General features: G+C 31.3%; 1 protein-coding gene across 1 annotated transcript; it reads left to right on the plus strand.

Annotated features, from left to right (window-relative positions):
* The first annotated feature begins 3,744 nt into the window (after positions 1-3,744).
* Positions 3,745-22,404, plus strand: LOC134724587 (somatostatin receptor type 2-like). Its single transcript, XM_063587697.1, has 2 exons — positions 3,745-3,954; positions 20,024-22,404. The coding sequence occupies exon 2, from the start codon at positions 20,063-20,065 to the stop codon at positions 21,284-21,286; it is 1,224 nt and encodes a 407-aa protein (XP_063443767.1). The 5' UTR covers positions 3,745-3,954; positions 20,024-20,062; the 3' UTR covers positions 21,287-22,404.
* Positions 22,405-25,025: the final 2,621 nt, after the last annotated feature.

The raw sequence follows: 25,025 nt of genomic DNA on the forward strand, positions 1-25,025 counted from the left end.
GGTTTGCGGATTGTCACCTTATACATGTATATAACAATGAATTATGGATATTGAGCACGTGTATGACATGTACGATCAGATAATAGTTTAGTTCAATGACAGATCCATGCATATTGCTGTCCACGGATTTTTACGAGAAAGGCTTAGATCACTTGCAAACGGAAACTATTTTGGCGAATTGCTTCCTGGAAACAAGCAAATAAAAAAAGTAAACTTCTTCGAAATGTGGACAAATTGAAAGGTTTTCTTCAACAAAGAGTGTATGTACATAAGTATTATAATAATAATAAAAACTATCCATTTTGTTCAATAAAAAACATATGCCTATTTTTGTTTTAATTTGAGGTTCCATATGTACTTTGTAATACCTGTTGTTAAATAAAATTAACCGTTAACCAAGGGTCAACTATGGCAATTTGATAACTATGCTGTGGCTATGTATTCTTGTCTTTTTGATACAGCCCTTGAATGGTGTTAACTTAAAAAAAGGTGTAAAATATAATTGTGTATGGCATATAGTCCGACAATAGAAGGCGTATGGTTTAAGGGGAATTATGTAATAGTGCATGCGGAATGATCTGATTGTGTGACGTGTACATATAAAGTGTGGTTATCATAGTTTGTAATTATGCAAATTTTAATAAGAACTGATTCTAATGTTATAAATTGATTTACAATATTGTGATAAAAATTCTTTTTTTTTAATAAATAATAAATTTTGTAATCGCACGCTTTCTCAGAAATTAAATTGCATTATGGGTAATTTCGGATGGTGTAGATAGAATGTGTAAGTTGTATGGTGCACTGATGTCACGTTTTTGTTGAAATGGCACAGGGTTTACGGTGTAATGATGTCTTGTTTATGCTGTAAAGGTATATGGTGTTAGTGGGAAGTTTACACCATCTAAGGACTGTAATATGCTTTGTCTATATGCCTTTGTGTGCTTCTTTGTTACATATTTACAAAAAATGAAGAGTTGGTATAATTTTATAGGAAAAAACTATGCACAAGTGACCGCATAGTCAGTTTTTAGAGTGAGTTAGATTATAACAAAAAGTAAAATCACAAAAATACTGAACTCCGAGGAAAATTTAAAACGGAAAGCCTCTAATCAAATGGCAATATCAAATAATAAACAAGTACACGGATGCCCCACTCGCACTATCATTTTCTATGTTCAGTGGACCGTGAAATTGGGTTCAAAATTATAATTTGGCATTAAGATTAGAAAAATCATATGAAAGGGAACGTGTGTACTAAGTTTCAAGTGAAGAGGACTTCAACTTCATCAAAATATTTTTTGACCAAAAACTTTAACCTGATTGTAGTTATCAAAGGTACCAGAATTATAAAATTAAGTACGCCAGACGTGCGTTTCGTCTACATAAGTTTCATCAGTGACGCTCATATAGAAAAAAATTATAAAGCCAGAGAAATACGAAGTTGAAGAGTATTGAGGATTCAGAATTTAAAAAAGTTGTGCAAAATATGGCTAAGGTAATCTTACCTGGGATAAGAAAATCCTTAGTTTTTCGAAAAATTCAAAAGTTTTGTAAACAGAAATTTATAAAAATGACCACATTATTGATAGTCATGTCAACACCGAAGTGATGACTACTGGGCTGGTGATACCCTCGGGGACGGAACTTACACCAGCAGTGGCTTCGACCCAGTGGTGTAAACAGTTATCGAAGGTACCAGGATTATAAATTAGCACGCCAGCCGCGCGTTTCGTCCACATAAGACTCATCAGTGACGCTCATGTCAAATTATTTATAAAGCAAAACAAGTACGAAGTTGAAAAGCATTGAGAATATCCAAAATTCCAAAAAGTTGTGCCAAATATGGCTAAACATGGCTCACCTAAAGCGGACGAACAGACGAACGAACGAACGAACAGACGGACAAACAAACCCACAGACCAGAACACTTAATGCTCCTCTTCTATCGTAGGTGGGGCATAAAAACATCAAACAAATGGACAACACAATGTTGACTGCTGTACCTTTATTTTGTATTTGTTTCCTTTTTAGGTCTGTTTGTTTTGGTCACACATTGTTGTCAATATGATAGAATATGATGCAATTGTCATACAAGTGAGAGGTTTATCTAGCTTTAAAACCATGTTTATCCCACCGTTTTCTACATTTAAAATGCGGCCTTCAACACGGAGCCTTGGCTCACACCGAACAAGATGCTATAAAGGGCCCCAAAATTACTGGTGTAAAACCACTCAAACGGGAAAACCAACGGTCTAATCTATATAAACAAAACGAGAAACGAGAAACACGTATATATTACATAAACAAACGACAACTACTGTACATCAGATTCCTGACTTAGGACAGGTGCAAACATTTGCAGCGGGTTTAAACGTTTTAATGAACCCAAACCTTCTCTCTTTTTCTGAAACAATAACATAACATCACAACATAGAAAAAACACACGATAAAATATCAATTGGCAGACTTAACTCAATCAAAAAACGTATAATTACACAATAAACGAATAAATTTGATCTGCGATATCTGAATACAAATGCACAGTTTATTAAATATTAGAGACAAACATTTCATGACCAAAAAGCTAACAAACAAATTCAAACAAAGCCATGGCAGGACATCACTGAGAAGTATTTAACCAATCAATATTCACTTTAGAAAAAAAAAACGGTTTTAAAAAAAATAATTATAATCTTGAAGTTTATACAAATGTTGTAAGAATAAGTGAAAAATTGAAGATCTTACAAATAATCAAAGCTAGTGTACAGACAAGATCCATATAAAATAAAAAATAACAAAAAAGCATTATAAACAGTATCAACAGGTCGAATTAACAAGAATATACGATTTGAGAGTACTCGCAGTTACTGACAGCTAGTTAAAAGCTAAAACCGATTAATAATAAAAAATCATGCATTTGAGACTAAAATCAACTAAAACAAATCCCAGGGATTTAGTATTTTAACGTCATTAATAGTCAAAGAAGTCATGACTTGTGAAATGCCAAAAATAAATGTATCGACAGGTAGTAGGATAGTGAAGAGCGACTTCTGTATTTATAGTATTTTTGTGATTTTATTTTTAAATGATACAAAAAGCTATTACATTCGTTTGCAAATTGTATACAGCTTTAGGAATCCAGGATTATAACACTGTAATTGATTGAATGACCTAGGTAACCACTTTCTCCCCTTTCACCATACATGACCAGTACGGTCACTCAGTGAGCAACACTGTTAAAACCATAAATAATAAGAAGTCAAAAAAGTGTTGAGTAGTTCAATATAAGTACTTATTTAATACAAACATGTCAAGCTCATAACCTCGCAAAGTCTTCAAAAAGTTGTTAGCAGAAGAAAATATACTATCAAAGAAAAAAAGATCTGCCATCTACAACACATAATTCCCAGAATGACAAAACAGATATAACAAATAACAACAATGATCTGGCGAGGTTCGTTATCTGCAACAGACGGATGCACACGGAGACATGGTAGAGATATTGTACTATATCATTTAAATCCCAATCCACTTTCTCGAGCCTTTGTAAAACACGTTTGAATATTTTTTAAAAATTGCAAATTTACTAACAGTGTGCCTTGACGATGTTCAAAAGTCATCGGATGAGACGATCAATATTATCTTTATTGTACTGTAGTATCCATATTATGATTGGCGGTCTGATGAAAGCTTACGCGCAATTCAATTACATAAAAATTCGTTTGGGTATAAAATATCTAAGGAAGCCTGTGTAATTATTTCCTAGCTATGATTGTAGAGGAACGGTGATTTTTTGTTTTTACAGTAAATTTACATTGTTCAGTTAGTTGTTGATTAGTATTGAATTTATTGGAATTAAGACAAATAATGATGTTATAAGACTTGACAAAATCAATCGTTGAGCTGTGATAACTTTTACATTCTGTGCAATGATATCAGACGACTCACAAGGTAAGATAATTGCTCTTGTTAGTGTTAATTTTAATTATGCTATTAGACATGTTTAAATATAATTCCCAAGCTAAATTTTAATGAGAAATACATAAACAATTAAGTTAATTTTTAAAACATTTAAATATTCAACCAAGAAGTTGTGAATGGACACAACTGTAACGTAAACGAAAAAGAACTGCACGGTGTGAACTTTATGTATTTCAATTTAAATAGAGCACTATTTAACTATTGATACATAGTTTTTTTTTTGTATTTTACATTTTAAAATAATCGGGAAATGCATTTGGTCGGGTTGTTGTCTCTTTGACATTTTTGCCATTTTTATTTTAAATTTTATGACGTAAATGTGCTTTGAGTGCGGGAATTTCCCGCTACATTGAAGACCTGTTGGTGACCTTCTGCTGTTGTTTTGTTATTTGGGCGGGTTTTGTCCCTTTGACACATTCCCCATTTCCATTCTCAATTTTTTTTTAATCTATTTGACTTCGGTTTAGTGAAATTGATGGAATCGGAGCTTTAAAAATTCATCGGACCTGCTGAAGACTGAAAGAATGAATTACATTTAAAACTGTGCATTAAACAACATAAACATATATTTATTCTTGTTCCTGAAGCTTTCTATATTTTATGTAATAACATAAATGCATTCCAACTTTTGACCTACTTGAATATATGAGACATTTACAAAATGATTGTAATTACTGAAACTTTTACTTCGATAAACAATTCGACTTCTATTACTTTTCTGTTGCTGTTGAAATGTATCTACTATGCTTAGTTACTATTCTTACATGAAATGATATCTGCTTAAAAATTATACTTTATTTTGAATTAACAATAGTATTTTGTGATTTTATTACTTTTATAAGAAATATATTTGTTATTTTACCAACTTTTGTAAAACTGTGTTATATGCAAGATTATTTTTTTTTAATCTGTGTGTTAACTAAATCATTGTAAGTTGAGTTGCAAATCTCAATAGAGCTCGTGTTTGTGTAGATTGTTTACTGAATACCGGATTTACATAAAACTCTGAATTGCATCGACGTACGAGCGGAAATCAGTACACCTTATTTCAAAAATTAAGTCCCCATAGCGGGATATTAAAAACATTGTCAAATACATGTGCATGTTATAAATTCATATTGCATTACTTTAAACGCTTTATCTCCTGTTTAATGTATACTTATGCTGTCATAAATTGATCTATTCTATGCTGGTGCAATATGCTTTAGGCACATGCTATCTTTTCATCCGTATGCCGTTCAATTATTAAAAATCGTTAATGTTTTAATAGCTACTTAATATTGACAAATGTATACACACGCACTGAATTATGATGTCGAATTGGAGAATTTGATACTTTCCTGGAAAAGAAGGAATGTGTTGAATGTATCAATAAAGTAATTCCTTTAAGACGGAAACATTTCACATATTACTGCAAATATACAAAATATAGACGTACAGCTCTCGCACGTCCAGTTTGAACGGAATTATATGTCAGATTATGGTAAAAATCATAACATTCATATATGCATTATGAATTCAGCTGCAGGAATTAAAAAAAACTTATAGAATAAAACCGACAAACACATCACACCTTACCCAACAATTATTGTGGAATACAGAAAACAAATACAAATTTTAAATTCATCGAAATTAATATCTTATGATAAGGGCAATAAGCTGATTTTTTTTCGATAGTCGTTCTAAAAGGGAAACAATTGATATAATAGTATTCATAAAGAAAGCTACACCCTGGCTTTTATACTATTTTAGGTAATATGCTTTCAACGTAGCTCGGTACTTATACATCACGTGATATTGTGCTATGGTATTTGTATTCTCGTTTCTTTCTTATTTATGTGCCTTGTAATTCACACGTGTAATCTGTTTGAGCTTTTGGTGTTGTAATTTGTTAAGGAACTTTTCGTTTTGAATTTTCCTCGAACTACGGTTTTATTGTCATTTTTAATGTGTGATATTCTTACACTTATCAGCAGCTTTTTGTATGTCCAATATACTTGTGCTAGGTATTGTTTATGTTATAACTAGCGTGCAGTTTTCAATAAAAAAAATGCAAAATGCTAAAATTTACATTCAAAACACACGTTTACCAAAATGTTTTCATTTTTTTAATCATTTTTTTTCTGGCAAAGACTGACAAAAGGCAATATTAATAAGCGTTGTTATCTTTAAATTAAATATGATACTCGATTGATTTCTTTTTATGCTCATAAGGCAAGCGTTTCTTGTATATAGAACAGAAGATGTGGTGTGATTGCCAATGAGACAACTCAACATCAGAAACAAAATGTCACAGAAATTACAACAAAATGCCACCGTACAAATTAACAAAGCTCATACCACAGTCAGCTATAAAAGGCACCCAACGGACAAATTTAAAAGAAATCAAACGAGAAAACTATCGGCCTCATTTATGGTAAAAAACATAAACGCTAAACAAATAATGTAACACAGCAAAAAAAAAACGATCTATAAAAATCAGTTAAAAAAGGTTTAACTCATTAAATGGATACAAATAGAAATACTTCTAACAAAAACACATACTAATCGTGGCCCGGTACTTGTAGATTCCAACAGCATAAACTTTAAGACAATTAATTATAGCTATGAGAGTGCTCGCAGTCACTGACAGATAGTTCAAGACCACTAACAACTAATAAAAAAAATCATGCATCTACGACAAATTATCAATCATTACATATCCAACCTGCAATGGATTTAGTGTAAAGACATCATACGCAGTCAGAAAAAAACATAATCTTTACGTGTTAAGAACGAAATCAAATTAAACTATAGACCAAATTAGTGGGTTTTACGAAGTGAATCAAAGAGCGGGTAAATCACTGCTAGACTGGTATTTTGAATAGGACTTATATTGTCATGCTCGAAATAGTCTTAGTTTGGGTCACTTAAAGAGCTGTTATAGTGATTATATAACGTGTAAAGAACGTGAAACTTCCGGAATACAGACACATCAGACGTCACCATCTCGACAAGACATGTGTTTTATGGTTTTAGCAAACATTCTTATAGCCTTAGATAAATATCTGGTTAAATGTGCGTAATTAAAAAGTTACATGGAAAAAAATCTGTTTGATCTGCATCAAGAGAAAGACGTTTTAAGATATTTCAATCCAATTCAAACTTAAAAACAAAGCTAAATATTGATTTTCCAGTTTGTCTTTTAGATTTATTTACCTTTGACTTTGATAGCAGAATGTGACATTTTGAGACGTTGATTAAGATTTTAGTAGAGCACATGGATATGTTTGCGATGCATGCAAAACTCTCTGCGATATTATATTTGTGCATCTACTAATAGGTGCAACTTTTATATATATTGTTGATGTCTACCAATGATTTGCACAGGGAACATTTTCGTGTAACTTGCATTGTCACAACATAAGTGAAAATATCCACGTTAAATTTATTATACTTGTAATGCATTATTTTAGTTCTCTAGTATATATGTGCATGTATATTGCCGTTTACAATAGTTTAGTATATTACGTAAATGAAAAAAACGCGTCCATATGTCTTCCCCTTGAATTGAACCTCAAACAGCTAAGGGTAAATAAATATAATGTCATTTGCGCGTTTAATTACTTTGTTTATTACATTTTCTTTTAAAGAGCGCTTTAAAATAAGACCGAGATTCCAAAGGATATACAATGTACTAACATTGCAGTATCCTGAATGGATTTATATGCAACAAGTTTCTACATTATATGTAGAAACTTGAAGTCGTTTATTATTTATTGTCTTGGTCAATTGTTATTATATTTATTAATCAATGACTTGAAATACATTATGAAATGTCCATTTAATGCGATTCAACGTGTCTGATAGTAGGTCATTAATTGAAGGAAAAGTATAATAACATCACTCTTCAAAAACTTTCAAATATTGATAACAGTTCAAAACTTTATCTTTACAGTAAACTTAAAAATGAAATTAAATTTGAGGACTACCTGCACAATCTAAACAATTTTAATAGTCGTCAGCTTTTAACAAAATTACGTGTAAGTGATCATAATTTGGAAATTGAATTAGGACGTTATAAAAAAATTCAAAGAGAACACAGACTGTGCAAAGTTTGTAAAATTTTAGATGATGAGGAACACTTTTTCCTTCATTGCCAAATTAACAGTAATGTAAGACATTCCCTTATAAATGCAATTAAAACCCATTATCCTAATTTTAACCAGCTTGACTCAAACTCTAAACTTAAAACTATTCTAGATCCCAATAAAGATATTTTGTCTAGTGTTGTAGACTATATAAAGCAATCTATGGAATTGCGAAAATAAGGTCCACATTGGTCAATTATTATATACATCTATATATAGATATATGTTGTTAATATCAACTTCACTTTTTAAAAACATTTATCATGTATAGTTATGTTTCTTGTCACTTGTGTATACATTGTACTATGTTTGCATTTTAACCCGTCAGGGTTTCATGTTTTTTGCAATAAAGTTTTATTAATACAGGTTAGATATAAAAATGACAGTTTATGCAGAATTTGTACTCATTTAATCAAGGATTTTACCTTTAAATTAAAAAAAAAGTGTCAGAAAATGGTCGTTTACAATACGCGAAACATGTTCAACATGTTTAATGTTCGAGTTTTTTTTAGTATTGTGTAGGTTTCTCTATCGCAACATATATCAATGGGTGGTACTTAAGATGATATGGGAGTCTAAAATAAAAATGATAGAATTTGTTCATACTTTGCCAAAATGTAGTATCTGTTGATTTATGTTGAAAAATATAATAAAAATGATAGGTCACCGCGCATTTTTTCAAGCTACAGGGCGTGACAAAATGACACATTTTGTATCATAATGGATTATACAGGAAAAAACACCATTTTGTGATAAGAAACTAAACAAAATGATAGAATTATTAAATACTTAATAAGGAAAAGATAGCTTTCGGACAATGCTTTGAGAATATCAAAAGAAAAGATAGGGTCACCGTGCGTTTTTTTCTGGTTAAAATACAAAATAAGAAAATTCCATGTAGAATCCTTCAGAAAATGCACTGTTTTAGAGTAACCTCCCCTTAAAATGCCAATTTATTTATTTAAAAAAAAACATCCTAAAATAATCAACATTTGCAAAAATATTAATATTGATAAGTTATATTCTTATAATTTGGTTCTTTTGAATGAAAATTCACATTAAATTTCTCACTCCTGTTTTAAATTTTGTTAACTTGATAGAAAATCTGGACCTTTGATTCTCTGTTTTTTTACAATCCAAGATGGCGGAAGACACCCATACCACCTTAAGGTAATTTGCACAGTCCTGACTGTGTGATGAGCAGACAAGCAATCCACACTATTTACATTTTAAAAAAATAAATTGATCAGTAGCAATAAGACGTTACGTATATATGACGTTCGAAGTACACAAGTTCTTAATTTCTTTATTGTAAATGAAATAATTATCCTCTAATTATTTATTGACGTACGTAGTATAAATAAGGTAAACATCTTTAATTTCGATTACTACCATACTAGATGCAATATAAGTTCTCCAAAAGATAATTTCCGCTAAGTAATAACAGGATATAATGTTAGAATAGTGATATTGTTCATTAGTCCATTCATGTCATTACAAACTGACAAACATATTCACCTGCGTGTCAAAACCAGATCCTGATTTTATGTAATGGTCGATCATAATGGCAACAACATATTTTGGTCAAGCGTTATGCAGACATAGAACTTCGATCAAGCGTAATGGCGATTTAATATTTTTTGTCAAGCGTTTTGAAATACATGTATGTTGATCGAGTGTAATATTAGGATAAATTCACTTTTATTTTTCATTGTTCAAGAATAACTCAAAAAATGTTTATGTACTACTTTGATCGTTAAGGTAGATACACTGGTATTTTGTTGTTAGATTACTGACAAATGAGTTAATCAATTATACGAGGAAGTTTATATGAAGTTTCGCTAAAATGGCGACATGCCTTTTTGCACTTTTAATATTGAAGGGTAATTGATTAAATAGTCATTTCACTTCATTAACTTTGTAACAGTCACAAAAATGGTATTGATGGTTTTAACATACATGTATAAGTAAACATGTATAGACAAAATCAGCATGGCCATGTTACCCACATGTCACTTATTGATAACACTCCTAGTCTAGACAATTTGAGAATGAAGCAAAACTCTCGAGAACAACGACGGTTATCCGTAAACGTATGTTATGTCAATAGAAAACGCCATCCTACATGCATGTTCTTTACTTCTTTACTGGTTGGGTTCGATGCTTGTTGGGTAAATTGTACAAGTATAATCGATTCACTAGCCAATGCTCAAGTTCGAGAAGGATTGAGATTGTAGTTTACCTGATTATTTACAGTTCATGATTAACCGGCATGTTGTAACAATTTCTGTCAGTCAATGTTGAAATAGGTCGGAATTAGCAACTGTGTTTTTTTGTTGTTTTTTTTTTGTTTATCATTTTACTTATTTTTTGTACTCTTTATCCTAGTTTCTGAAACTTTTGGTCTCGAATAAAAGTTTGCACATGTATATTTTCTTTACTATCATTATCTTTGTGATTTTTTTTTTGAGATTGTTAAAATTATATTATTCTACATGCACCTCCGCCTTTGATCTCCGTGTATATAAATTGTTATCAAAATTCTTCGAAAATCAGTACTGGTATTCGAACATTTTAAAAATTTATCCAAAAAATTTCTGAAGTATATGCGCTTGTAACAGATATAATGAAGATTTCTTGATTTTTTCATTCTTATCACAAATACCACATGCTGATTTTTTTTCTTCTCTTTTTCGTCGTTGTATGCATATTCGTTGACATTTATGTTCCTCATATCAGCTTTCATTCATGTAAACACCCATCATAACCAAACAGTATATATTGATCTGCGACTTTATTATTTATTTAAATACACGATATAGATAACTATGTTATTGCTCTGATAAAATATCCCATGAAATGTATTGCAATTCATGTTTCTAAATTACTTTCTGTTCTGCGTTTGTGTAGATTGCACTGGGAAATAATGGGAACCCTGCATGGCTTTTATTTATAACTAAATTACCATGTGTATTGATTAGATAATAATTCACTATTATGCGCTTCATAGTTCTAAAAGCAAAAGCAATACAGCTTATGGGTATATCAGAAATATTTACATTTGAATTATTACAGAACATTCTGAAATATAATTGAAAACAAGACTATAAATTTGACATAATATAATATAAAAATGTGGAGGATCGTCAAGAAAATCTTATACCTTTGGCGTAGTTCAAGTAATTTTCTAAATTATGTTACGTATAATACAAATGCTGTGAAAAGTGTATGCGTGTACACCTTTTTTTCATTCATTAAAATCAAAGATATTTTAGTGATTGGAAAAAGAAGAGAGACGGGCAAAACATAATTAAAACATTGACTACTAAATTAAGTATTATATAGGTTATACAAATCATGCATTTTTTCATGTCTTTGTTTATATGATCGGAAAAATCGCCAAAGACTTTTAATCAATGTAACCAAGTCTAGAACAGCAATCATTGTTTAAACCTGCCTGATTACACAACATTAGTGACGTTTATTGAACGTTTTCGATTGATCAAACACTTCTGAGTTATGATAGGTGATTAACTCCAATATTTATGGGAACCTTATGTCCAACCTCCAGGATCAAAGGTTTCTATCTACAAAACTGATGTATATTTACCAATCATCTGTTTACCGTTATAAATAGTTGTTGGTGTAAATGGAAAACGCATAATTTTGTAAAACGGTTATTAAGACCTTCGATGTCAAACTATCTACTTTGCGTACTTCGAATTTCTCAATATTCATCTGTTCGTTTGTCCGTCCGTTCGTCCAGTACCATGGAGACTTCTTTGATATAGATACTTTACAAGTAAGATGTTGGCAAATAAGCACAAAAAAACTTAGTCTATTTTGATGTGATTTTTTTTTTATTTTATGCAAATAAAGATGTTTCCCAAATTTCCACGATGGAAAGACAATATTGTGCAACCAATGTATTCCAATGTGAACGCTTTTGGTTAAGCTAGTACTTAAACCTAGACATCATGACATAAAATCGTGTAGTCCGTTCACTTTACACGAGACATTGTAATCTAATCAGTGGCAGATCTAGAGTAGGTGAGGGGTGATTCCATCTGTTGGTACCCCCTTTTAACGATCAATTTATTTGAATGGGTACATATGGTTGGTATTCCACCTTTTCTCCTGAGTTGGAACTCCCTCTTAAAATGCATGCCTTGGATAAACTTCTGCTGGTAATAATCATTACACGATAAAAGTTAAAAAGGGTACCAGAATTAAACAATACTATCCTACGGTAATGAAAATTATCTAAAAAAAAAGGACTGGATATTAAAATAAAATGAAAAATAGATTATAAATAATGTCCTACAACCCTGACCGACGAGAAAAAAATATCCATGCTCTAAAGGTGGGTTCAACTACCGAATGGTAAGCAGTGAATGTTCCTGCTTCACCTGTGGCACTTGCACTTGTACCGTGAACTGGTTATATAGTAGACACTTGTATAAGGTCTGAGATTGGAATCATCCATAAATTGGTACATGTCTCATGACAGTTAGAACTATTAAACGTTTATTGATGTGAATGACAATAAATTTGATGTCTGATTGTGATAATGATAATCAATAGCAAATGAATTACAACAATTGTATATCAACCAAGTTTTATATAACTATGACATATCCATATACTATCAAATATAGACTTCACATGAAATCCACCATTCTACGTCACACTTATGTACCATTACGTGTGTAGTCAATTTCTAGAACTAACTTGTCAATGTCTTAATAATACATTTACATATCTAGCAAGAAGTCTACCATTTCTTATCTCTTCTCATATTTTGTTATATTATACTTGGGGTATATACAGATGAGAGACAACTATCCACAAGAGTCTCAATGATGTCATATGGATTCCAACAATGAACAATAACTACACAGATTAGTTCGTTTTGCAATACCTGAACCACACTAGTCTAACAGACAGCAACCAATGACAAATATTGAATTACAGCTACTGAATTGTGATTAAACTTATTTGTAAGCCCTCAACCCTCCACAGCCAGGGACAGTAATGTTAAAAAAATGATAAAAACAGCAAAGGACAATACTTCTGCAATAAGAACTAACATTTTTTTTCTTCAGAAAACGCCTGAACGAATTTAAATTGTCTGAGTTGATCAAAAGATCGTTTGTTTTACGAAAACAATGGTTCGATCTTTATAAAACATTAGTCCAAAAATTACAGACAGTAATAACCCGTCCAAACTACATTTTTTTAACTTTAAAAACATCAGTCGAACGATATATTTGATTTAGATAAATAAAATATCAGGGCTATTTTTGAACTTGGTGTGAAGTGAAGTAAATAATTTCTATCTTCAGTTTTAATCCATTATAAAGTGGAATTCAAACATTAATGAGTGGCAATGTTTTTGTAACAGTTATTAATTGTTGCATCATTGTAATGTCTAGAAGGAAGTGTAAACAGAATCAGTAATTACTTTTTAATAAGAAACTTAATCACTTGGAATGCGTTTTATGACGGAAACGGATGTTTCAAATAAACAATTATATACATCAACTGTAACACACATCACAGAATGATATATATCATATGGTTTGCATTTATCTTTCTTAAAAAGTTTTATTTTAGAAGTGCAGATGTATTCCGTATGCTTCGAAAATGTTTCTTATTGTAGTTTGATAAGTTTTGATACACCAGCCGTTATACATGTTATATAGAGTGAACTATCGGATTAAATAAATTCAGATTATGAAACTTAACATTTTTCTCAAAATAATATTAATATTACAAAGAGATGTTAGGTCATTAACAAAATACATTGTATATCATCTTTCGGCAAACCTCGTAATGTAAAGTGTGAGAAAACATTTATTACCAACTCAAATGGGAAGAAATCGTTTGTATCGGGAATGTTTTGTAGAGTCTTTTTAATTAGTTAAATGTTGATATAGCTGACCAACAACAGTTTATTTTAATAAACAACCGAAAACAATCTAATTCCGCAACATTCTTCATGTGTCTGTCGCAAGTCATGACTCTGCATTCGTGGTAGTCGATTGTTTCTATATCATGTTTATTTTTCAATGATTATTTTGCACATGATTCTAGCTGTTGGTTTCACGTTTGAATTGTTAGTACATTTGTGATTTAGAGGCTTTTTATAGTAGTCCAGTCAATCTAGCATAAATTTTACCCTTACCCGAAAGTAATTGCAACAGAAGATATTTAAGTTTTAATCTTAAGCATTATGCCCCAAATATACACAGAAAAAAGTCCCTTAAGGGGGTTCGCGGGTCTAAATCATTTATATAGGATTTCTCTATATTTTTCTTTAAATGAACTTTATATTAGAGTTAATAGAAAAATAAAATAAAAAAGTGGGGTCACCGTTCATTTGCGCTCACAATCTACCTTCGAAAGAAGCATACATTTTTGTGAAAGTGTTTTTTTTCTGTTGAAGTAATAAGAGAAATAAAAATAACATCGAAATAAAAAAAGAAATTTATTACAGAAATCGCTCAAATTTTACAATAATTTAGTTTAAGTACAGCTTATATGGAAATTGTATTAAAAAAAATAGGTCACCGATGAGTTGAAAAAGATATTTCAATTTTATAGCCAAAAAATGGCATTTTTCCACCAAAGGGAGATAATTTGAAACTTTTTCAATGATGTATACATTTTGAAAGTCATCTGGGGCCAACACGAATTGATTGTTTTGAATGATTTTTGTACCATATGATAAAGTAACAACTACAAAAGGTAACAAATAAAATTTGTAATGAAAAACAAATGTTTAATTTTTTTCTGAAATTTTTATACCCTCGAGCCTCCTTAAAATCTAACTTGAGGGAGATTAAAAAAATCACCATTTAAAATTCCTATGGAGATTTGCATTGAAAAGGGAGATAACTCTTGCAAAAAAGGCAGAAATATCAATAAAATTGATACAAAATTATAACTTTACCGCTTCTATTCTTCAGAATGTATCGATTCTTGGTATTTTGCGGTCTTTAGAGTATAACAAACAAATCTAAAGGTGTTTTCATATATTTTATTAAGCTATTCTCTAGATTTCGTAATTCATTAGTTGACCATTTATTCAATTTTTCAACATGTCAATGAAGAATCTCAAATTTGATAAAAATAATTGAGCATGTATTCTTCTTTTTGTGGTTTAAAGTTTCTTTAGATGAGTAATTTGCTGAAAAACTATAATATACAGATATAAACAATACCAAATTTTCACATTATTTTTTCAAAATTGTTACAAAGCTTCAAATTTGCAATTTCTTCAATGATAAATGCCTGAAAAAAAACCCGACCCATAACAATTTTGTTTTGTACATTTCATGAACAGAAGATTATATAAGTTAGTCAAATACAAACTTATAACCCCATCAAAGTATCATACTTTACATAAATTTCAAGAAAAACTACCAAAAACTGACCTAAAAAAAAAAATCCTTTTTGTAAGAGTTATCTCCCCTTCCAATGTTAATTTCCTTAGGAAATTATAAATGCTGATTTTGAGTTTTCCTCAAGTAAGATTTTATGTTTTTTTTTCTCTGTATACAAAGAGCATAATGCTATAGATTAGAACTAAAACATTTTCTGTTGCAATTAGTTTGAGGTTAAATCTTAGTTTGACTGGACTATAGCTGACTCTGCGGTATTGTTTTTACTCATTGTGGTAGACTTTACGATGACTTATGTGTGTACAAATTTAATGCACACAATGAAATATTTAGCAAAACTAATTATATTTAAAAACTTTCATAATATTTTCTATATACGTGTATTTTGTTTTGCGATCGAAAGTTATCTCTAATGTTGTACTGTTATACCACTGTCCCAGGTAACGGTGTTGAAAACGAAAATTCAGGGCAAATTTGGACCCATTGATCCCATAAAGCAAGTGACATTCTCATGTCTAAGAACGCTAGCTATAGACATGATAGAAAATATCTCTCTATTACAAACCAAAGTTGTTATAAATATATTTGTTATGAAAAACTACATTTCCGTCATCAATTGACGTGCTTTATATTAACATCTAAATTGATTTAATGTTTAAATAATCGCATGCATTGCATCGTTAACATGGCAAAGCTAACATATTTAACAACTTTCATTTCATAACGCCCATCTGGTATCTCTGTTCTCTGCACATATACAACTATAAATTGTTATGTCATTAAACATTTTAACTCCATTTTATTCAATGCACGGTTCAGACTAAATCAGTTTAATGACTGTTATTTCAGTTCATTGATAAATGTGATATGAATTATATAATTGCAACATTCATACTATATTAAATTAGATTAGACTATACTGCAATAGTTTAAATCATGCGAGACTTCAATCAAGTACAGATTAACACTTGACATTTCGTGCGTCTATTTTATTATTTTCTTCAATTTTTATGTTTCTGTATTAGGACCATGTCTGTTCTCCAGGACCCCAGAGAGTCCAGGACAACCCGTAAGAAAAAAAACCCACACACACACACACAAATAAAAGACGCATGTATATTAACTGAACAATCTACGCCATTATGTAACATAACAAATGTATGACTTTAAGGTTAAGACAAGTCCTTGTCGGCCGGATGTTTTAAGTACATTGAACACTCGAATCCCGCTCATGGAATATGCGTTCGGTGGCCTAAAATTGCTTACATCTACTTTATTTAAACTGTAATGGTTAGTTGTTTCATTTGAAGTCGTGCCACATCTCCCTTATTTTTATTCAAGCGTTTATCTGTAGGTCTAATACCATTGAAACACTACAAGGAAGCGTAATAAATTGTAAAAAGCCATTGGAATCCAAACTGTAAAAGGGCAACGTTTAAGAGTTTTACTAATTAAGCCAAAGACATTGCCTCGCTATTGGCAGTGCGCTTAACTCAGATATCGGTGTAATATAACCTCAAGTTGTCCAGCAAATGAACGGTTTCCTGGCCAGTTTCATTTAGTCCTTCCGGTCGACCTATTTCAGTGTTTTATTATAAATATGTTATCCACCTGAAAATTCATGAACTATTTGCCACTAGACGTTAATAAAACAATTATTATAAGTAAATCATTATGTTGCTAGAATTACATATTTTTTATCTGATAATAAACAATTACTTATTAAACTTCTTCCTTGTGGTTAATACGGAGATGGAGATAAATAATCTGTTGTCAGACAAACTATTCTATTTGATATAAAACTTCCTGTCCTTGGAACACTAATATTAAAAGATGTATTGCCAGCTTTCCCATCAGGAATTTCTTAGAGGATTTAATTTGATTTCAAGGTTCGAAATGAATGATCTTATACACTAAACCTATGTACTGCGTTCGTACTTGATGAATTTGTCACAAACGACATACATTGTATGAAGCAACGGTGTTTTTCTTAATATCACTAATTAAAACTGTCATACTTCAAAGAAGCTTGTTAAAATCATAGCATTAGGGTATATATGTACTTGTGTATCTTCATTTGACGAGCTGCTTGGTATTAATAACTTTTTTTTTTCTTGTCGTCCAGTGGATATTATTTGATACTTTTTAGAACGTTTGTAATGTAATTGACGACAAAGTGATCTCTCAAAATGACGGTGGTTATGATAAATTCTAAATCAACAGCGCTGTTTTAAGAATTTCAAGTCAACTCAATATACATGTACATGTAGTCATATTAATTAACGGATTTCAAGCATCAATCGGACCTACCATTTATTCGTATTGATTACCATTTATTGGTATTGATAATTTGTTCTCGTAATACAAAAAAAAAAAAATACTGACACTGTCATGCCTGTGTATGCGTTTTCCTTCCCTCATAATGATTTTACACGGCTGTATTCTACTGTGTCCCATTTATTAGAGACTTGAAAATTTTAAGAGGTACATGTAAGAATTAAAAATACTTCAAAGATCCAGAAAAAAACGTTTTCATTGTAACGGAGTCTAGGCAAGGATCAGTGAAACTGTTTGCATTATAATATGGCGGAAATATTCTCTTCTTTTTCTAATTTCATCTACTTAATAATCAAAGACATGACTCTCTTTATGTTATCAGTTGTTTTTATTATGATTCAAACCATATAAACTGTGGCGAGTTTTTGGCATTAAAATTAATAAAGATATTTAAATGAAAACTTCCGATGCATCTGATAATATAATCAAAACTTGACTTGTTTTGAAAGTTAACCGAGATTGCATTGTAATCTGTCATTCACTGTTTCAATTATTGGTGATGTTGTCAATTTAATTAAATTTATCACTTTGAAATTTAATTTTGAATCTTTAAATTAAGCACATTAGTTTCCATTGTCAGTTTTAAATTAAAATGATGCGATTTTTGTATGGTTAGGTTGAAAATTAAAAGATGAGTAATTGGTATTTCGAAATCCATCATTAGATTGATCACAGTTGGTTTTATTACAAGTTAGAACGATACAGATTATGGATGAACAATAGTTTTTCTGATTTAAATTAAATAAAAGGTGACATGTCACACAACCAAAACGTGTGATAAGCTCTTTTTAGCTTTTATAACAAAGTCAAAGAATGCATTAATTTTAAAATCAATCCTTTGTTCGGAGACTCCTTTTGTCACTGTTACACTCAATAAGGGAGTATGCAGTTCTAGTGTCAGTCAAAGTGTTAAGTCTATATGTCCATTTAAAACCTAATTATTAAGAGTGATCATTATTTGCACTGACGTTGACGTACGAGCATCCAATTTTCATTGTGTGTGTTTTTGTAATTAAAATTTTTAAGTTAATGTTTTTATACATTTTAATCACTTCCGGGATTAAAAAACTAAATGATAAAAATGTACTATTAGATCTGATGCTAAAATTAATAAAAATGAAAAATAAGATTAGAACTGACAAGCAGGTTTTTGCCTATAACGTTTCTCATAAGATATAAATTAGATACTATATAAATAGACCCTGGCATATATTGCGGAAGTTGAAATATTGTTTTGAACAGAGACGTCGTTTGCAGCGGTCCTACAACAATTTTGGCCTCGATTTGATTATGCTTGTTCTGGAATGAAGGAAAACAGTCGGTTACACAATTATGTAGCTAATTGGATAGTAACATCATAAAACAACTTGTGGATCTGAACTCGGATATAATTCAAAAGTTTTCTATCATTTTTTTTTATAAAACACGCATGCTTAGTGCCAACGTTTCTTTTCTGCAATGAATTACAGTGATGCCGAATCTCAAAATGTAATACCACATACCAGAACTGTTAAGGATGCAATTCTAAGAAAGCGAGGAAAGGCAATTCTAAGAAAGCGAGGAAAGTAAAAGAGAGACAAAAGATACCAAAGTGACATTTAAACTTACAAGTTTAAATGTCACTTTGGTATATTTTGCCTCGTTTTTATTTTCATTATAAAACTGACAATGCCATGTATAAAAAACGGTTAAAAGACAAATAAAATATACAAAACACAACATAGAAAACCAAAGACCTATAAACACGAAACGCTCCAATAAAACCGTTTAATGTGTACTTCCTTGACTGTATTCCGTTTGTTATATGGTACATATAATTGCTATACACTGGTAACCTTAATCATTCCATATATCATTTCGCTCACATTCACAAATGTAATAAGCAGGAATTATTTGAAGGAATACGCATTGTTTTTAATTAACTAGAATTTGATGAGATGTTGTATGTTGTAATGCTATTATAACACTCGTTTTTCCAATGTTTCATGAAAACATTGACCAGGGGTTGATTGTATTTCAAGTAGCTGAATCAGAAAGAAGAATTATACTTCATTTTACTGAACAAGACATTAGTATTATGAAATTATATTAGTTTTTACCTCAGGTAATTGCTTCAATCTACTGAAGTATTGATATAACTCAAACTGAAATTGGTTTTCATTTCAGGTAATTGATTCAGGGAAAGATAATCCACCACATTCCATTATGAATAGTACGGACTATTTCTACGTATACTGTGACGAAACTGGGAAGAACGATTCCGACAATGATACAGAAACATCGGAAGAGAAGCTTAACAGAACGGCCATAACAACATTTTTGGTATCTTCATATACCATTATTTGCATTGCCGGTCTGATTGGAAATGCGTTAGTTATTTATGTCGTTCTACGTTTTGCCAAAATGAAAACTGTGACTAACTTGTACATATTAAATCTTGCTGTTTCCGATGCGATGTTTCTAATTAGCTTACCATTTCTTATCACAACTACTGTTTTAGAACACTGGATATTTGACACAGCCATGTGTAAGATATATTTTGTATTATACTCCATCAACTTCATAACAAGCGTTCTAACATTAACTGCATTGAGTGGTGATCGATATCTTGCCGTTTGTCATCCCGTATCTTCGGGGCGTTACCGGACAACTAAAATCGCTTTCTTTGTCTGTCTCTTGATCTGGTCCCTTTCATTTTTTGTGATGCTACCAATAATCTTGTATTCAACAACGATTCCAAATCCAAAAGACAACTCACACGACACCTGTACTGTGAAATGGCCGGAAGACCAACTGATACCTCCAGAAAAGGCATTCACCTGGTACACTTTCTTACTTGGATTTGCGATACCTGTTTCCTTGATCTTTGTTTTTTACCTATCGGTTGTGCTGAATTTGTCCTGCATCGGTCCTGGCATGCGTACTGCAAACAAAAAACGATCACGACGTAAGGTAACACGCTTAGTGTTTGCAGTTATAGGTGTCTATATTTTATGTTGGTTACCGCATTGGGTATTCCAAGTAAATCTTACATTTCAACCACAGGATTATAGACTGAAAGATTGGGAGATATACCTTTTTAATGGTCTTACAGTTTTGACGTACGCTAACAGTATGTTAAATCCTTTACTGTATGCGTTTTTGAGTGATAACTTTCGACGTTGTTTTCGCAAGGCTTTCAAGTGTGCTGAAAATCCTGACGCCGAACGGCGGTTGACAATCGAGAATAGTGTTTTACCAAAGAAGAGTAGTAAGAAGAAAAAAATCAAAAAAGATGTACCTTCTGTTAAAACCAAAGCAAAATATGAACTGGCGACACTGACAACAGCTATAGGAAGTGCCTTAATATTACCAAACGATGGCCTTCTACATCCCTCTCACCAAGAAACAACGAGCCTGTATGTTGATAAAGAAATTCAGACAAGTTAAAGATTCACTGTATAGGATAGACGTCACTATGTAAACATACAAAACGTTTATCTAATAACGAGCATTTGAACACTTCAAACACTTAACCATTGGTTTTATATTTACACCAAATCATACAGTAACATGTGTTGAGTAAGGTGTCAATTAGTTATTTAGATTTAAATTGCATACATGTTGAAGTGCATCGTACGTAATATGCATGGGTTATAGACATGTGTAACCTTTAAAAACATTTCGTTAACTTGATTTGCTTAAAATAAGAAAGTTTGAAAGAAAGACCGATGACAAAGGAATCACTATCTTTTGTATTGTTTATATTAAACAAACAAGGTATTAAAGAGGTACACTATAATATCACTTTTATGCTGATTTTTTTTTGTTCATCAAATTAAAATCGAGACATTATGAAACCTATTGTAATTTGAATATTCAAGAATTATGGTTACATTTACTACAAATTAACGAGTTTTAAACAATTCTACACATATCAATGAAATACAAGTATTGTCTAGCGCTAAATATTGTTGTTGAGAACACAGTTATTATACAAATCCAAAAAAGTTATTAGACTGTTTCTCATCACTTAGCACCGATCATCGGTCTCTTGTACAAAATAATAGTTTCCTCCGAGATCACTTGCCCAATTGGAACCAATCATTTGTGGAATATAATGATTGGAATATGTCTTTTATTGGCCTGCCAACCACCATGCCAAAAAAAAAAACCATCAGGAATAAACCAGTATTGTTCATAATCTTTCGAACTGTTGTGATAAAAAGTACTGACAATACTACATACTGAAATAAACGTCAACCTGTTTTTTTGTAAAAATAAAATAAAAAAAAGGATTTATTTAATCAGCAGGTCGACTTAGCTTTATTCATTTTATTTCATTAGAGGACCTTCTTTGGAATGACAGGTACTTTTTTTTTTTTATGAAAAACAGCTTTTTAAAACCACATATGAGAAACTTGTGGATTCATCATTCTATGTTTTTCCTGTCCTTTTGTGTATTTAACGCTTAATTCGACATTTTTTTTAAAAACTAGAACGAAACCAATTTCACAACACTTATTAAACGAGAAAAAGAGTACACATGAGCACCTTTTACATATGAAGTGAACACTAGACATTGTACAAATATTGTTATGTTATATATGTTTTATTGGTTATTGTAAATTAAAATTTAATTTTGAAACTATGATTTTTGCTTGTCATCCCTTAACGAGACTTAACCACAAACAAAACATGTTCATATGCATTACACGTCATGCTCCAGAATCGAGAAAAGTCTCTGAGAACACAGAATTTATCAAATACCTGTTTTGAGCAACTTACTTTCAAAATAAAAAGATTAAAAAAACATAGACTTCTGATAAATATGTGACACAAGACAACTTTTGATAAAGTTTTAACTTCTAGCAGGTACATATTATGAATAGGGAAAAAAGAAAACACCAAAAAAAGCCTCCATGCGTCCGAAAAGCTTTTCTGAATGTACCTTCGTCATTATGTGATATTAAAGCATATAAAGGGACAATAACGTTGAAGAGATATAAATAAAAAAGGAAGATTAAAAAAAACAGCTGTATCCATCAGTTAATGCCTTTATAATGACTTTTAAATATGAAAGTATCCCTGTTGGTTACGAGACCTATCCAATCATCAAACATGTACTCATATGAACATTTAACAATCGGAGAGAGAGGAACCGCAGAATTTGTTTTCTGCTGAACTGACATACACACATATCCGAGGTCAATAAGCCAAATGGATATAATCGTAAGTTACATTCGGTATGTTTTACCAAGGTGCATTTTATATGAAGTCTTACCGTTCTACACTCCTAAATTGTTGGCTGCAATTTATTTAGGATGATATACAGTAGCACCACAAACCATTCAGACAGGAAAAAGTATTTTTTGCAATTAATATCATTCCCATTAATACAAAAGAAAGCACTTTTATTTTACTTTGTATGACAAGCAGGCTGGATCTCTGAGCTCCTTGGACTCACATTTGTCATGCATCCGTCTGATTTCCTATGTACATTATTCAATCCCAATAAGCCGTAAGCAATGTACAAGAGAGACAGTCAAACTCATAAATCGAAAATAAACTGACAAAGCAATGGCTAAAAGAAAGAAAAAAAGAAAAGACACAACATAGAAAACTAAAGACTAATCAACACGAACCTCCACAAAAAATTGGGGTGATATTAAGTGCTCAAGAAGGGTAAGCTTATCCTGCTACACATTTGACACCCGTCGGGTTCCTCGTTTATTACAAATCCGGGGAATAGTCCAATTAGGTAAGTCATATTTGTGGTGAAAAGGGAAGTGTATTGTATATACGACATACGGATTATAGCCGATAATATCTGTGAAACGGGTATTCCATACGTTTTCATCAATTATAGTACTAACCTCAGGAGTAATATGAGACTTGTTAAAAATTATATTCATCTCACTAATGAACGTACAGACGTAGATTCCGTGCATTTAAAAACAAAGGACGTCATCTAAACCCGAACCCGTTGACCCAAAACAGCCAAGCACTTTGATAGAAATATAAAGTTTATTTCAAGCATAATTTATAACATTCGATTGTAATGTGTGTACAACAAATTTTCAGCGCACTGCATTCGTTTTGATTACGACTAAACGACTAAAAATGGGGGGTTCATATGCACCGATAGACATATGAAATAATGGTCATTGTCATTGACTGTACTGTTCAAAAATATCAATTGGATATTTCAGAAAACATCAGTCCAATAAATATCTTAATACTATGTCAGACGGATTGAGAATAAAACACTTTTCATATATAATTAGTTATCAAAAGTACCAGGATTATAACGCCTAGTGAGTTAGGTTCATTTCTGGTGATATTTCTGAATAACATGTCATTTTGACATTCACTTCTGGTAAAAGATTGCAAATAGACACCTTTTTATATTGCATCTACCACGTCTGCTCGTTCTGTCGCCCAATAAATATTTTTGTCACATTTTGCTCTAGTACTACTCAACAGAACTACGTCTTATTTAGTCAGCAGCCTGGCAGTAATTAGTTGTAATGTATGAACACTTGATGTTTCCAGATACATTTAATTTTCTTATATTTATAACTAAACAAATTGTTGTACTTTTCTCTAGTACTATAGATCTGGCTTAATTAATATTTCGTCAGCCGTCAGGTTGTCGTTTATGAGTTGTAACCTGTAAGCACTCTCAGCATCTTTCAGACACTAACTTCCTGTTTCCCGATTAAATCTTAATTATTTTCGTAAAATACAAAGGTATAGGAAACAACGTAAAAAAAAATGAGGATTATTTATTATTGTTATTTTTTTAGAAATAATTTGTACATCGAATATTGCACAACAAATCTGTTAGACTGCATCTCTGATTCCTTTCCCGTATTTGCATGACATTTGTTCATGCTTGGTTTAATCTGCGCGTCAACGTTTGTATTATGTTTTTTGTTTTCAAATATTATGGTCTCGAAGTTCACTGAGAAGACATGTACTGTCTTATTAATATATATGTACCCAGTGTTGTTAATATTGATATTTTGTTTCTTAGATATACAAACACAAAAATATAAATTTTTTAATCGAAAGCAATCGCATTTACAAGTCGAATGACAGACAATGCCACGATCAAAAGAAAAGGACAACAAACCTAAATACCAAACACTTAATATCAACAACCCCATCACAAGTAGGGCCAATC

Source organism: Mytilus trossulus, chromosome 7 (assembly GCF_036588685.1).
Source record: "Mytilus trossulus isolate FHL-02 chromosome 7, PNRI_Mtr1.1.1.hap1, whole genome shotgun sequence".
Taxonomy (NCBI): domain Eukaryota; kingdom Metazoa; phylum Mollusca; class Bivalvia; order Mytilida; family Mytilidae; genus Mytilus; species Mytilus trossulus.

What these genes read in the sequence shown, in the direction of transcription:
- LOC134724587 (XM_063587697.1), top strand. Translation starts at nt 20,063, where the DNA reads ATGAATAGTACGGACTATTTCTACGTATACTGTGACGAAACTGGGAAG.